The following is a 16500-nucleotide window of genomic DNA, read 5'->3' as shown; positions in this document are numbered from 1 at the left end:
TCCACGCCGCTCCCCAAGCTTGACTTTTCCCTGAATCGTTCTTCAGGCAGCGAGGGGGGCATGGGGACCCCCCCCTTTTCTTGTTGCTGCATTAAATCAAGGTTCGGGGAGAGGGGGAGTTGGGTTGTGTGTATGTGGGGGGGAGATTTAAAGTCCCCCCTGTGTGCTCCCCCCCCCCCCAGCTGTAATGCCTTTGTATCCCCCTCACTCTGCAGCGTTCCTCAATGGGCCCATTGTCATAACCCCGAGGCCCATTGGCAGGCCAGGCAGCGTAGGGGGGGATGTTAGCAGGTCCCGACGAGAACTGAAAGTCCCCTTTGTTTGGCGGCCGGTGGGAGACCTACAAGAGGAGCCCTGTGTGTGCTTGTGTCTCTCAGGGCTTCTGGCCCCGGGTTGATGGGCTGTGTGGAATGAATAGACTTTTAAAGGCCCAGACAATGGTGATGGGGCCAGTGGTGTCCCGTCCCGTCCCCCCCACTAGGTTGGTGGTGTGTGTGTGCTGGTCTAGGCCTGAGGGCCTGTTGACGAGTTTGTTCTTTGTGCGCACTTTGCAGAGCTGGAAGTGAATCCTTAGCAAGGTGGCACCTGGCTCAGCTGCCCCTGCCTGCACCGTCGCTGGGCCCTTGTACGGTGTGGGCTGCTGCATTTCGATAGGGTGACCCTATGGAAAGAAGAACAGGGCTCCTGCATCTTTAAAAGGGACTTTCAGCAGGTGTCATTGTTATGCACGCAGCACCTGGGGAAATGCCCTCTTCGTCACAGCTGTGAAAGCTGCAGGAGCTATACTAGAGTGACCAGATGCAAAAGAGGACAGCTTTAACGGTTGGGATGAAGAGGGAATTTCACCAGGTGCTGCATGCATAACAATGACACCTGTTGAAATCCCCTTTTCTATGCCGCTGTTCAAGATACAGGAGCCCGGTCCTCCTTTCCATAGGGTCACCCTAGTTTAGAGCCCAATCCTCTTGATTTCACTAGGAAAGCAGAAAGCGGGATTTATAGTTGGGAAATACTTGTATATTAACAAGTAGGCAGAGCTGAAGGCAGAATGGGCGGAGTCAAAATAACAGCCTATTTTAGCTCAAAGTGGTGACTGCCACTAACGAAGCCTTAGAAGAGGAATTTTAGTCTTTTAGAATATTGGGGTGCGTGTGTTAAATACCGAGATATCAGTGGGTGGGGTTAAGGGAAGGGGGCGAGCTGGATAGCCCTGGGCAGGCTGAAATTCCACAAAAGTGGGCAAGCTTTTGAATTCCCACAGAGCTCTTCAACCAGGCACTAGTAAATGCGGAGGGCGGGGGAGAGAAAGAGTCTGCAGCGGTGAAAAAGGGCGAAGGGCGCAGTTGCGGAAGGCTGAGAAAGGGCGAAAGGCGCAGTTGCAGAAGGCTGAGAAAGGGCCGAGGCCGCAGTTGGGAAAGGCTGAAAAGGGGCGGAGGCCGCAGTTGCGGAAGGCTGAAAAAGGGCGGAGGCCGCAGTTGGGAAAGGCTGAAAAAGGGCCGAGGCCGTAGTTGCGAAAGGGCGCAGTTGCAAAAGGCTGAAAAAGGGCGGAGGCCGCAGTTGCGGAAGGCTGAAAAAGGGCGGAGGCCGCAGTTGCGGAAGGCTGAAAAAGGGCGGAGGCCGCAGTTGCGGAAGGCTGAAAATTGCCAAAGGCTGCAGTGGCTGGCACCTTTCGCTTGGTGATCAACACCACTGAATTCAATGGAACTGACTCCTGAGGAAGCAGGCACAAGATGGGGCCATAAGACTACCAGGATCCTAAGTGATTTAGTTGAAGTGAATGGATCTCACGTCGGTGCCGCTCCGGTCCAGACTGAGCTGCCGGTCCACGATTCCGTGCATGTGTGCTTACTTCGGAGCAGCGTTCCATTGAACGGTGCACAACGGGAGAGCAAATGATCGTGGCGTGGGCTGCGTATCTGCGATTTGCACAGGCCAGATCCAGAGTTGGGGCAGACTCCTTAGCACCGAGGGCGCAAGTGCGCCACGAGTGACCCAAGTCTCTTTGATGTCAGTAGGTCTACTCTTAAGTGTGACTAAGTCCCAATCCAACCCAAGCCCTCTAGAATTCAAAGAGGCTTACTTCTGTGTAGAATTCAAAGAGGCTTACTTCTGCAATTGGGGTGTGCGGCGTTTGCTTGGAAGTAAGCCCCCTTCACTTCAGGGGAGTTACTCCTGAGTAAATACACGGGTGATTGGACAGTGTGGTTGTGACTGACTTTGGGCCAGTTACAGACTCTCAGCCTAACCTACCTCACAGGGTTGCTGTGAGGATAAAATGGAGCAGAGGACGGACAGCGTAAGGTGTGGTGGAAGAGGGGGAAATGGTGACACAGAAACATCGTAATAAAATGAAATAAATCTGTGCTGCTGGCTGGGGATGCTGGGAGTTGAAGTCAAGCCCAGAGGTCCCCAGCTTGGGTGAAGGCCTCCCATGTACCCCATTTCCCTACTTGGGTTCAGCGGAGCAGGGGCGCTGCAATCCTCAACGCGTGGGTTTTACCTGGGAGTAAATGCACCTGTGCCTGCTGGGGGATGCTGGGCCTTGCAGTCAAACCATCCGGAGGTCCCTAACTTGGGAGAAGGCCTCCTGTGTACCCCATTTCCTTCCTTGGGTTCAACGGAACAGGAGTGGTGTTCCTCAACGCGTGGGTTTTACCCGGGAGTAAATGCTGCTGGGACTTGCAGTCAGGCCATCCGGTGGCCCCCAGCTTGGGCGAAGGCCTCCCATGTACCCCATTTCCCTACTTATTTATTTATTTATTACATTTCTATACCGCCCAATAGCCGGAGCTCTCTGGGCGGTTACTTGGGTTCAGCGGAGCAGGGGGGCTGCAAGCCTCAACCCGTAGGTTTTACCCGGGAGTAAATGCACCTGTGCCTGCTGGGGGATGCTGGGACTTGCAGTCAGGCCATCCGGAGGCTCCCAGCTTGGGCGGAGGCCACCTCCCCGTGTACCCCACTTCCCTCCTTGGGCTCAAGGGAGCGGTGGGGTGGTGGTGGCGGGGCTGCGATCCTCCACGCGTGGCTTTTCCCCGGGCGTAAAGGCAGCCGAGCCGGCGGCCTTTCCTGCGGGCTGCGAGAGGGGCCGGCCGCTCCCCTGCGGGCTGCGGGAAGGGCTCCTGCTTTCGCGGCCGTGGCCTCGGGGCGCTTCGCCGCGGCCTCCCCGTCCGACGCCTGCGGGGGACCCCCCCCCGCGTTTCCCCGGGCCGCGCGCCTGCGCAGAGCGAGCCGGCGCGGGGGCGGCTCCAGCTGCAAAACCGCTGGCGCGGCGCGGCTGCGGCAGCGGCGGCGGCGGCGACGGCAGCAGCAGCGTTGACCGCGACGGCCCCCGCCCGCGCCGCCCCTTCCCCGGCCGCAGGCAGAGCAGCGCGCGGGGCGCCCGGAGGATGCCGGGGCCGGGGCCGGGGCCGGGGCCGGGGCCGGCGCCGCTGCCGAGCTACGCGGAGCTGGCGCGGCGCGGCTACGGCAGCCTGGCCGAGGCGGCGCGGGGCTGCGGCGGCTGCGGCTGGGAGCTGGCCCGGCGGACGTGGGCCGAGAGCGCGCGGCTGGCCTGGGGCGAGGCGCTGCTCTGCCTGCTCGCCGCCCTCGCCTGGACCGCCGCCCGGCGCGCCGCCACCCGCCGCCTCTTTCGGGTCAGTGCCGGGAGCCGGGAGCCGGGAGCCCGGGACCGCGGAGGGGAGGGGCGGGAGATCGGGCGGGGGGGCAGGGGCGCGCAGCATCCTCCGTCCTCCCTCAGGGAGCCCGGGCGCGTCCCGCGGCCAAGCGGCAGCGCGGCGCTCCCCTCCTCCCCCCTCCGCGGCACGAGCCGGAAGGGGGCTTCGCAGGGCGCCCGCGAAGGGGCGTCCTCCTCCTCGGGGGGGGGAGGAGGGGGAGGAGGAGGAGGAGGGAGCCGGGCTCGGGCGGCAGTTTGGCCCCGCAAAAGCCCCCGGGCGCGGCGCAGGGCTGCGGTTCCGCACTGTGCGCGCGAGAAGGAATCCAAACGGGACGTGTCCTTCGTTGCCTCGGGCTGCTGCTAGAGGGCTAGAAGGGTCGCAAGGGGAGCGCAAGCGAGCCTTAGGTTGCTGCTGCTGCTGCTGCTGCCGTGATCGTAAGGGGTGCGAAAGGCGCGGAACGTCGCAGGTTGCTCTGGGCTGCCGTTTTGCATCGCACGAGGGCATAACGTTCTTGCATTATTTGTTGTAACATCAAGAGGGCACAACGCCGCTCGTGGCTTTGCACTGCTATTATTTTGCGTTACAAGGGGGGGGGCTATAAATGGGCTTTGCGTTGCAAGAGGGTATAACGTCATTATATAATAAATCATAATCCACCCCCCCCCTGAAATTAGTCATGGCTTCGCTTTGCCTCACTTGTGTGTGTTTTTTTTGGGGGGGGGCGCTGTTGTATACATTTGGCTTTGGATTGCGGGGTGTGTGTGTGTGTTAAAACGGGCCCATGCATTGGGGGAAGGCGGAATCTAGCTTTGAGTGGAAGGGGTGCGTGTATAATTGGTCATTCCATGGCCTTTGTGGGTGATCCGGTGTCTATCTGTGTGTGTGACAAAGACAGAGATATGGGGTGAGGGTTTCGTCATTGAATTGCCTTTTGGAGGGAAGAATTTGGCCTTACATTGAAATCTGCCCCCCAAACCCAAACAAGAAAAATTGGGCCTATGTCGTTGCATTGCAAGAGGGGAGTGATCTGGTGCATAGGCGTTTGCGTGTGAGGGAGCTAAATTTGCTAACGAATTAGTGCGTGCGTGTGTAAAGGCGGCTCCTTATTGCCTTATACACCAAGAGGGCCGGGTGTACTTCAAAATCTGGACTTGCATTGCATGGGCAAGCAACTGAAATAGGTCACAGGAAGACGGATGTTGGTGGTGGGGGGAGGCTTGTAGGTCAGAGAGGGAGGAATGAGTGGGGGGAGAGTAAAGTGGGTCATTGTTTAGTAGAGGGTGAAAACCTGCATGACGCTGCGGTGATGGCCTGACCTGACCCTTGCATGGGGTGGCCATGGTCACTGAGGCGCATCACGTTATATTGCATTGTCCGGAGGTGGGGTGACATTGGGTCCTTCTTTGCCATTGCCTAGCCTTGGACGCGTGGAAGATACTGTTGCCGCCCCGGTCGCTACAAGGTCGCCTTTCTGCTGGGTAAAAATCAGATCCGGTGTTGCTGTGGAGGAAAATGTGGAGTGGCGTTACATTCATGGGCGTTGAAATAGGGCTTTGTATCCATTCCAGCCTGCTATTGCGTAAACGTTGCGGAGAGGGAAAAGAATAAAGTATTGTGGAGTGGGTGGTCTGTTTTGTTGCATTATGGGCTGGGGGGATTTAATCTAAGATCAGGTGTTTGGGGTTCACATCTAGAACGATATTTTCCTAGGGGAAAAGTGAGGGAAATGGACGTTGTTACGGGTCAAAACTCAGTGATGCGTTTCAGTTATATGCACACAGGCACACCAAGAGTTCCCAATGTGTGTGTTTTTGCGTTGGTGGGCACTTTTGCGGTTTAGACAGGGGGCCGTGGGCACTCTCACAAAATGGTTACTGTGGTGGGGGCTGGCCTGTTTGTAAAATGGCTGCCGTGGTGGGTGCAGCCAGTCACAGGGCTCCCGTTTCCCAGAAGGCAAAGCGGTGTTATTATTAACATATCTATACCTCCCCAGAGCTGAAGTTCGCTGGACAGTTTACAAAGATTAAAAACCATTAAAAATACAGTATACAAAGTTTTAAAAAAAAACATTCACGTGAAAACACACAAAGCAGACAAGATGCTGAGACAACATATATCTAAAAAACAACTTTAAACAATCAACCAGTTGGGGGGGGGGATAGATATTTGGGTGCGTGTGTTACTTTTAAAACAAGGATGCGATCAGGTCATCTTTCAACCAGTTGTCGTGGCGTTTTTCAAGACGTTGTAACAACTTTGCGAGTACCTTAGCCATGACAATAGTTCTTAGAAGTTCCTTGTAACATGGATGGGTTTTGTTTGTTTCAAAAGAGGACGCCTGGATTAAAAACGCAAATATATGTTCGCTGTGATGCCGTTAACGATCATTTCACAGATAAAATCTCTTGGATAAGAGCCAACGTAGACGTGCTCATTACAGCAGAAGCCGACAATGGAGCGTCCAATGGATTACACTGGACCAGGTTCAGTTAGTGAGCAGCTTGTCCAAGTGAAAAAGATGGCTTGTTCTCTCGATTCCTTTCCTTCTTGGCTGGTCGGCCAGGGAGGTGAAGCGGTTAGATTGCAATTGCAACATATGATTAACGCATCTCTCAGGGAGGAGACTTTTCCAGCATGCTTAAAAGAGGCGGTGGTACGGCCGCTTCTAAAAAAAGCCCTCCCTGGACCCCCTGGATCTTAATAGCTATAGACCAATATCAAATCTACCATTTGATCAAGAGGGCGGTTGCAAACCAACTCCAAACAGTTTTGGATGACACAGATTTTCTAGACCCATTTCAAGCCGGCTTCAGAGCAGGGCCGGATCTACACTACTGCTTTAAAGTGCTTTATAACAGTTTTGACAACTGCACATGCAGTGTGTCCTGGGCCCCAACAGTTGTTAAAACTGTTATAAAGCACTTTAAAGCATTTTAAAGCAGTAGAGTAGATCCTGCCCAGGATACGGAATTGAGACCGATACGGTCGTCTTAGTAGATGATCTACGCCTGAGTATTGACAGGGGGGAGTGCGTCCCTCCCTGCTGGTACCCTTGGACCTCTCAGCAGCTTTTCATAGAATCATAGAATAGTAGAGTTGGAAGGGGCCTACAAGGCCATCCAGTCCAACCTGCTCAATGCAGGAATCCACCCTAAAGCATCCCTGACAGGTGGTTGTCCAGCTGCCTCTTGAAGGTCTCTAGTGTGGGAGAACCCACAACCTCCCTAGGTCACTGGCTCCATTGTCGTACTGCTCTAACAGTCAGGAAGTTTTTCCTGATGTCCAGCTGGAATCTGGCTTCCTTTAACTTGAGCCTGTTATTCCGTGTCCTGCACTCTGGGATCATGGTATCCTTCTGGAACAGCTGAGGGGATTGAGAATTGGGGGCGCTGTGCTTCGGTGGTCCCGGTCCTACCTCTCGGGCAGGTTCCAGACGGTGATGCTTGGGGACAGCTGCTCCTCAAAGAAGGAGCTGCTGTGCGGTGTACCGCAAGGTGCCATCCTTTCCCCAATGCTATTTAATATTTACATGAAACCGCTGGGAGAGATCATGCGGAGGCATGGGGCGGGGTGCCTTCAGTATGCTGATGACACCCAAATATATTTCTCTCTGCCTTCGACAACAGCGTCAGCTAAGGACAGCGTGTCTCCTCTGAATGAATGCTTAGAGTTGGTAATGGGCTGGATGAGGAAAAACAAACTGGAGCTGAATCCAGACAAGACGGAGGTACTTGTGGTCAAAGGCCACAACCCGAGTTTAGAGGTGTGTCAACTGGTTCTGGATGGGGTTACACTCCCCCTGAAAGACTGTGTTCGCAGCATGGGGGTGCTTCTGGATCCGTTGCTCCAAATGACAGCCCAGATAGATGCGACGGCCAGGTGTGCCTAGATTCGGCTGCTATGCCAGCTGCGCCCCTACCTAGAGGCGGAAGACCTAAAGACGGTCGTGCATGCGCTGGGAACTTCGAGGCTCGGCTTCTGCAAGGCGTTCTACATAGGGCTACCGTTGTGCCTGGTCTGGAAACTTCAACTAGTTCAAAATATGGCAGCCAGGTTGGTCACCGGTACATCTAGGGGTGAGCATATTACCCCAACATTAACATCACTCCACTGGCTGCCAATGGGTTTCCGAGCGAAGTACAAAGTGTTGGTTATCACCTTTAAAGCCCTACATGGTTTGGGTCCAGGCTACCTGCGGGATCGCCTTCTCCCATACAATCCTCCCTGCACACTCAGGTCCTCTGGGAAGAATCTCCTTCGGTCTGCCAAAATTAGGCTGACAGGTATTACCCAGAGGACCTTCTCTTCTGCTGCTCCCAGACTGTGGAATGGCCTGCCGGACAAGATTCGTCAGCTTGACAGTCTTTTGCCATTCAAGAAAGCTATCAAGACTGGTCTGTTCCAGCAGGCCTATCCAGTGGAATTTTAAGATGTTTTTAGGATGTTTTTAACAATGTATATTATGTTTTAATTCAGTTTTATGTATTTTATCTTTTATTGTTGTTCCCTGCCTTGATCAGAATGGAGAGGTGGGTAAGAAATAAATGTATTATTATATCCAGGGCTTTTCTTGACCCACCTCTGCCTCTCCAGATTTTAATTTTATTTCTTGAGATTGTTTTTCATCAAAATCCCGGATTGGTTCTTAGGGTTGATTGCTTAAAGTTGTTTTTACGTTGACTCTGTACCAAAACACAGGGATTTGTATTTATCTCTGTCCCAGGGGTTGCTTACATGTGGGGAAAGCCCCGCGGTGGGTGTGGATCTGCGCCCCGTCGGTTAGACGACGCAGACACAGGTTTACAGCCACCGCAGGTCTGGTTTGAAAAAGTCGGGGATTTATCCCAATTCTTTCAAAGGGAGCGACATCAACACTGACCTGGGGGTGGAGCCTGGTGGGAGGCGAACAGCGATTGGCCGCCTTCCACCTGGAAGATGGGAAGAGCTGGTTCTGGGACCCGGATGGCCGCCCAGAAACTGCGTTGCTGCCCCAGTTGTCTTCTGTGCTGTTGGCTGTCGTGCCGAACTTTGTGGGGGCCTGTTCCTGAGCAACACCCTGGCCCCCAGGAGCACTGCTGCCTCAAGCGACAGGCCAGTGAGAAGAAGTTCTCGCTTGCAAAGAAGGACTCCTCAGGAGAAAGCAACTCCTTGTGAGCAGGGCACGGACCAGAGAGCTGTGCTGTACTGCAGCTGAGCCCTGGGTGGGGCTCAGCAGGGGCTGGTGTTAAACGTCTTCTGTGTCTGCCTCCTACCTTGCCTCCCAGATCTTGCCCTGTGATTGATGCTTTGTACTCCTGACCCTTGCCTCCCTCTTGACTCTTCTTCTGGACTGTGTAACGTATCTGACTGCGTGACTGTGTTTTGACCTCTGCCTGTTATCGTGAACACTCCTGCCTAAGCTGCGTTGGAGAGAAGCCTGCATGCTCAAAAATCTGCAGGCTTCATTGCCTTGTTCCTTGTTTAGCCCTGTGCCCAGAGTCTACCGCAGTCAGCGCAGGGCAATGAACTTACCTAAGTTTGCAATTTCAAACCGTTGTACGAACATTATACACGTTGGACTGCGCACTGTTGTCTGGCCTTTTGCATCCTGAAAGAGCTCTTGTGTTCCCTGCGGAAGGTAGATGGAACAAAATCTCCATCCTAGGCCCGGCTGGAGAGCTTTACGCCCGAGCCAGGATTCGAACACAACTCACTCACACTCTTTCCCCTCCGGCTGGTCTTAGTTGTCTCTGGAGGTGGGCTTTTGAAGGGGCCTTGTAGCAAAACAGAAGAGCGAAGTTTAGCGTGGGTTGTGGAGCCATTTTCCTTCCCTAAATCAGCATGCATTTTAAGAGCTTCAGCTATTGGGCGGTATAGAAATGAAATAAATAGATAAATTCTCTTCACATAAGCTTTGCAATGACCTGCTTTCTCTTCTCTTGCCTTCTACTCCACCTCTGTTTCGGTATGATTTACCCAGGCATATGGGGAGCATAAAAGAATATCCATTCCACCCTTTCTTACTGGGGTGTAGAAGAGGCTTGGGAGGACTCCAACTTCCTTCTAAAGATGCGACAGAGACAATTTGGATGATTTGGGGCGAACAAGCAAAGTTTCGCTGCGCCAGAGCAGAGTTCTTGCACAACCGTTGCGTGTTGTGTTGTGTTGAGTTTCGTTGCATTGAGTTCACTTTTCTCACCAGCTACAAAGATCCCTGGCAAGAGCGGCGAAAGGGAGGTTTGCGAGGAGGCTGCACAACTAGAAATTACGTTTTACAAGTTTAGAAATAACCTCTCCCATCCTGAAAGGGCGGGGGGGGGGGAATGAAACTTACAAAGTGAAATTTACTAGGCCAGCTACCACTAGAGCAAAAACCTGTTTCTTTTCCTTTGTTAATCCCAGCTGTCAGGGACAAAGCCAAGAAGTTTTAAGTTTCAAGTCCTCATTGTTTGGCTTTTATTTCTTATTTGTTTGGCTTTTATTTCTCTGTTTTCTGCAGTTGTCCTAGAGGCTGTTCCTTACTATGACTAGGCTCTACAGAACTATGAAAGGTATTGCAGCTCTAGCTTCAGTTGGCGACCCTTTTGCAGGGAATCTTCCCCATCACTGGTTTTGAAATTCACCTCTGCATGAGGACTAGGAACTTGCGTCCCTCCTCATTTTGAAACAAATAAATAAATTGTAAGACTTTGCCTATCCAGTGGCCTGTGGGGGGGGGGGAATCCCCCTCTGGGACCAGCTGAGGTTGCTTTTGAGCGCTGGCTTTATTGATTGCTCCTTGGTTGATTTGGGAGAAGGTCACCTTCCGTGGCCCTGCGGTTACCGTGTAAGGCGATAAAACGTGGCTTCTGAACGGCAAAGTGTTGGAGTGGCTTGCTTTCAGTTTTCCCTTCCTCTAGCCTCGTAATGACTGCAAAAAGCTTGCAAAGTGAAATTAATTCTCCGTTGCACTGCATGGCTGAGACGCGCCTCTCTGGATGCTATTCCCTCACCCCAACCACGCAAAGGAGATGTTTCATCGGTCAGCCCTGCTTCCTGCCTGGGGTGCGGGAGCATCCGAGAAGGACGAGAAGATGCACCCGTCCCAAGATGATGTGCAAGTCCCTCATTTGGGTGTTTTCCTGCTTTTGGGAGTTCTGAAAGTTTGAAATAAGAACATCAGAAGAGCCCTGCTGGATCTGACCAAGAGTCCATCTAGTGTAGGGTGGTGTAGGGCAGGGCTCCTGTAGCTTTAACAGTTGTACAGAAAAGGGGATTTCAGCAGGTGTCCTTTGTAGGCGTGCAGCACCTGGTGAAATCCCCTCTTCATCACAACAGTTGAAGCCGCAAGAGCCCTGCCCTCTTTTGCATCTGGTCACTCTAGTACAGCTCCTGCAGCTTTAACTGTTGTGATGCAGAGGGCATTTCACCAGGTGCTGCATGTATACAAAGGACACCTGCTGAAATGCCCTTTTCTGTACATCTGTTAAATGATACTGGAGCCCTGTCCTCTTTTCCATAGGGTCACCCTAATAGTCCAGCACTCTGTTCACACAGTGGCCAAGCCGCTGTTGACTGGGGACCCACGAGCAGGTCACGGTGCAACAGCACTCTCCCGCCCATGTTCCCCAGCAGCTGGTGCACACAGGCTTTCTGCCTCTGATAAATGGTGCCTGTCCTTTGGCTGAGTTCTTGGCCGTAAGAGCTTTAAGCTACAATAGGCTGGCCACACCCGTTTTTGCCTCTGGCTCTGCCCAGTATTGGGACAAGAGCTTCTCTGGAATGCAACGCGGCCCTCGGGGTGAAAAACGTTCAATACGCCTGTTTTAGCTTGTAAACTGCCCAGAGTTTCGGCTATGTGGGCGGTATATAAACGCAATAAATAAATAAATAGGCTCAACAGATGTCCTCATGTCCTGCTCCGCGGTTTCCACGGGCACCAGCCCTTCTCTGCCATTTATTTCCCAAGCAGCTAGTCCTCAAGATAGACTGCCCTGAAACATGGAGGTCTTTAATTTTTTTATTTTATTTTGTATTGGTTTAATTTTAAGGATTTCTAGAGTGCCTTTCCCCCGCACCGAAGTAGGTCCCCCTCCCCGAGCAGGGTGCGAATGTCAACGTGACACGTGCGGTGTAATGAAAAACACAAATCGCGCATCCGGTCCGCCAAAACAGAGAGGAATTAAAACAGAACTCATCAATGGGCTGAACTCTACGCCCTGATCGGTTTTAGAACACCCAGGCAAATAGAAGACGTCTGAACTGGATGCCTAAAAGAATACAGTGTTGGTGTCAGTGGCGAGCGCAGGCCTCAAGCTTTTTTTCTAGGAGCAGGGGTGCTGACATCATCTGTCTATCCGGGCTTCCTTGTTCCCTCTGAGATTAGCTGCAATCCTCACTGTAGCTGCAGGAGGATGCATTTTCCCAGCAACAATAAAAAAGGTGGAACGAGGTAGAAAGGAAGGGAAATAGGGTCATTCCCCCAGCCCTACTGAAAATCTTTCTTAATTTTTTCCCCTCCTCCCTCCTCATCGCTCATTTCTTCGGTGCTGTGTCTTTCTTTCTTTCTTTCTTTCTTTCTTTCTTTCTTTTAACTTTGTAAGCCTGCAGCAAGTCTTGTTTTACAGACTGTATGTAAACAGCTCCAGCAATCAATAAATACATAAATAAATATCGTGGGGAGCTACTGTGGTAGCGACACAAAGTATTTTGTTGTGGCTGGGTGATTTAAGGCTCTGTGCCACCACGATGAACTTCTCTTACCAAAGCTGAAGGCACAGGCAGGTCGCTATGCGTAGGCGCGGTCCCTTTTTAAAGCCATCCCTCCACCTTGTGGAAGTGAGTTCCATGGTTTAACTGTGCGTTTTCAGCACAGAGTCGGCGTTCCCCGATTGACGGGCTGCGGAGGTGATCCAGAGGGGGATGGAAACGGACTTTCCGTGGCTACGGCGGGGACCGTGTGTCCTTACCGGCGAGGCCTGCGACCAGATCCAACGCAGCCCATGGAAAAAAGAATCTGATAGCGCTTGGCTCCCATGCGTCTACGGCCAAAGGTGTGAGAAGGCCAGAAACTGTAAAGTGAAGCCGGGTGGCGGTTTTCACATTGTCCAGGTGGCTGCATTGCACTCTGCTTCCCACAACCTGACGTCCCCCAGGTGAGTCGGACTACAGCAGCGTTCTCAGCCCGGAGAAACAGGGCAGGGAGATCTATCCTTTCAGCAGTGCAAGATAATACATTGAGTGCCCCACACTCACCCAGCGTTCTGCCCTTTTAAGCCTCACATTCCTGTTGTTCATCGAAATAAAAGTCGGTCAAAGCATCCGTGATTTACCTGCAAGAGCTACAACTGTCTGAATTGATTTTTTCCCTCCTCCTTCTGTACGCTGCCCTGAGATCGAGCGGGACACAAATGTTTTAATAAAACGAATAAATAAATCAAGTGTGCGGAGTTTCAAAACAGGGACCCTTTTTACAGGATGTAAAACAAGACTGCCCCTTGCTGCAGGCTTACAAAGTTTTTTTTTAAAAAAAAGACATGGCACCGAAGGAACGAACGATGAGGGAGGAGGAGAAAAAAATTAAGTAAGACTTTCAGCAGAGCTGGGGGAATGGCCCTATTTTCCGTCCTTTCTCTCTCGTTGCACCTTCTTTATTTTTGCTGGGAAAATGCATCCGCCTCCAGCTACAGTGAGGATTGCAGCTAATCTCAGAGGGAACAAGGAAACCCGGGGTGGAGGCACATGATGTCAGCACCCCTGCTTCTATCAAAGATTTCTTTTCAATTTTGGTGCAAACTACTGATGTGCTGTGTGTGTATGTATCTAAATACATGCTCACACAGACATTTATGCACTATTTCTGCCGGGGACATTTTTCAACAGATAAATGGCAATCTTTCTGTGACCCCATCTCTGACCACCTACCCACACCCTCCAGCGAATGGCTACTTGGATTACAGAAGAGCCATGCTGGATCTTAGCGAGAGGTCCACCTAGACTAGTGTTCTGTTCTCACAGTAGCCAAATAGAGACCCCTGGGAAGCCCACGAACAAGACTCAGTGGTCGTAGCCATCTCCTACTGTGGCTCCCCAGAAACTGGTATCTGGGAGGCAACTGGAAACTCCATTTAGCCATTCTAATTCCTTCTCGATCTAAACCTGTGGCCATTTCCACATCTTGATGCAGTGAGTTCCATAGATTAACGATGCGCTGTGTGAAGACGTCCTTCCTTTAATTCATTACTTATTTGTTACGTTTAGATCTCACCTTTCCTCCAAAGATCCCAAGGCAGCTTAAATGAGAGCGTCGGCGATTGGGCGGTATAAAAATGAAATAAATAAATAAATAAATAAAACCCTGTTCCTTTCATTTTATCCTCATAACAACAACCCTGTGAGGTAGGTTAGTCTGAGAGTCAGTGACAGGCTCAAAGACACCCTCTGAGCTTCATGGCTGAGTAGCGGCAAGAACTTGGATCTCCCCATTCCAACGCTCTAACCACTACACCACCTTGTCTCTCTTGTCTGTCCTGAATCTCCGGATTTCTGCTTTTATGTTGCTCTTATCCACACCATGAATAACATTTTATACTTCTATCCATCATTTTTCCCTGTTAAGAAAAAACGCCTTTGCAGTGATGTTATTGAATATTAAATTAGTATATTAATAATTCTGAAATATCACGATTGATTATTTAATACTAGTTTAAAGGTTTGAACACAGGCAAGTGACAGATAACATTCTAAATGCGTCGAAGCCGTTACCTTTTACGTCAACCTGATGAATCTTGCTGTAATGCTTGCAACAGCCCTATGGAAAAAAATAGATCAAGTGCAATTTATGCCCATTTCTAAGAAGGGAAAGACTGAGGTCGGAAGAGAGAGAGGCTCCGTTGGTAGCTCAACGCCCCGTCCCCTCATAGCTTGCTGATGTACACGGTGCAAATCTATATTTCAGGGGTGGTGAAAACGGAAGGAGCAGAGAGCTAATGCCATGCCCTCTGCTCCATTTTAGTTGTGGGCCATGGAAGCAAATCTTGTCTGCTTGTAAGTTTCGGGTTGAGAACGTATGCCGAAAGCTTTATTTGGCCAGTGATGGAGCTGCTCTGCCCACGTACAGAGTTCTCCCCAATCAAAACTCAAGGCGTTGGTTGGATAGATCATAGAATCATAGAATAGCAGAGCTGGAAGGGGCCTACAAGGCCATCGAGTCCAACCCCCTGCTCAATGCAGGAATCCACCCTAAAGCATCCCTGACAGGTGGCTGTCCAGCTTCCTCTTGAAGGCCTCTAGTGTGGGAGAGCCCACAACCTCCCTAGGTCACTGGTTCCATTGTCGTACTGCTCTAAGAGTCAAGAAGTTTTTCCTGATGTCCAGCTGGAATCTGGCTTCCTTTAACTTGAGCCCGTTATTCCGTGTCCTGCACTCTGGGAGGATCGAGAAGAGATCCTGGCCCTCCTCTGTGGGACAACCTTTTAAGTATTTGAAGAGTGCTATCATGTCTCCCCTCCATCTTCTCTTCTCCAGGCTAAACATGCCCAGTTCTTTCAGTCTCCCTTCATAGGGCTTTGTTTCCAGACCCTTGATCATCCTGGTTGCCCTCCTCTGAACACGCTCCAGCTTGTCTGCGTCCTTCTTGAATTGTGGAGCCCAGAACTGGACGCAATACTCTAGATGATGCCTAACCAGGGCCGAATAGAGAGGAACCAGTACCTCACCTGATTTGGAAGCTATACTTATATGAATGCAGCCCGAAATAGCATTTGCCTTTCTTGCAGCCATATCGCACTGTTGGCTCATATTCAGCTTGTGATCTACAACAATTCCAAGATCCTTCTCGTTTGTAGTATTGCTGAGCCAAGTATCCCCCCTCTTGTAACTGTGCCTTTGGTTTCTATTTCCTATATGTAGATGTCGGAACAAAAAATGAAACAAGTTTATCACAGTGGCCCGTTCTTCATATCACGCAGAAGCACGAAGAGAGCAGTTTTCTGGCTGACACTGCAAAGCTAGGTCTTGTAATCATTGTAATTCCAGATAGCTACATGTCAAGGCCTTGAAATCTTTTCAACGCTCTTTTCACCTCACAAAGTCATGTCGGAAGAGACCAGGCCTGTGAATTCTAGTTCCCCGGAGCTCAGCGGTGAGGTGGAAACTAGATTTTTCAGGAAGGGTTCAAAGGGGAGAAGATGGAGAAGTATCCCGAGAGGCCGCAAAGGCAGGGTTATTGTTAGGTTTTTATTCCGTTGTGTTTTGGGGGCTGTAATGTTGGCCGTTGGGCGGTATAGGAACGAAAGGCATGAAATGGCATTTAAAGGAGCCAGGGTACTTATGGGACTCTGAGAAGGGGCTCCGAGGAGAAGGGGCAGCAAGGGAGAGTGGTTGGAGTCGTTTGAGGGAGCAGATTTCTGGGGCATTGTGAGGCCCAGTCGACCAACGAGGAAAAGGGCGGAGAGTGAGAGGTGTTTGGGGACTTTTTGGTGGTGGCCCCAGAGGAATACTGCAAGGATATATAGCTTGGAGAGAGAGAGAGAGAGAGAGAGAGAGAGAGAGAGAGAGAGAGAGAGAGAGAGGAAGTAAACCCACAAGGGTTTCTAGTCCTCAAGAACATTCTCTGAAGGAAACTCGCACCGATGTGAGAGGCAGAAGGTGATAATGATAATCATCCTTTATTATGAACACACAGAGAGTTTATATAGTCATCCCCGTACCCTTTTTCTTCCCCCCCTCCTCTTCTGCTGAGTCAACTTCCATTGTCCTGTTTGCGTGCTGAATCAACTTTCCTTATCACCTTTGTGTGCCAAGCTAGCTTTCTCATCATGTTTGTTCCCGGGTTAATCTGGAAGTTAAACAGGACGCACTGCTCCGAGACAATAGACAATACTGAGAT

The 16500-nt window shown here is 51.4% G+C and overlaps 1 protein-coding gene across 1 annotated transcript in view; it reads left to right on the top strand.

The window, feature by feature from the left end:
* The first annotated feature begins 2888 nt into the window (after positions 1-2888).
* The window catches only part of CERS1 (ceramide synthase 1), a 29698-nt gene continuing 16086 nt past the window's right edge, over positions 2889-16500 (top strand). The window contains exon 1 of the mRNA XM_063147363.1: positions 2889-3632. Coding sequence (XP_063003433.1) covers positions 2889-3632 — 744 coding nt within the window. The remainder of the gene's footprint in view (positions 3633-16500) is intronic.

This window comes from Elgaria multicarinata, chromosome 23, assembly GCF_023053635.1.
Source record: "Elgaria multicarinata webbii isolate HBS135686 ecotype San Diego chromosome 23, rElgMul1.1.pri, whole genome shotgun sequence".
In the NCBI taxonomy this organism is placed as follows: domain Eukaryota; kingdom Metazoa; phylum Chordata; class Lepidosauria; order Squamata; family Anguidae; genus Elgaria; species Elgaria multicarinata.
The sequence above is the reverse complement of the archived record's forward strand: the minus strand, read 5'-3'. Positions and strand labels throughout refer to the sequence as shown.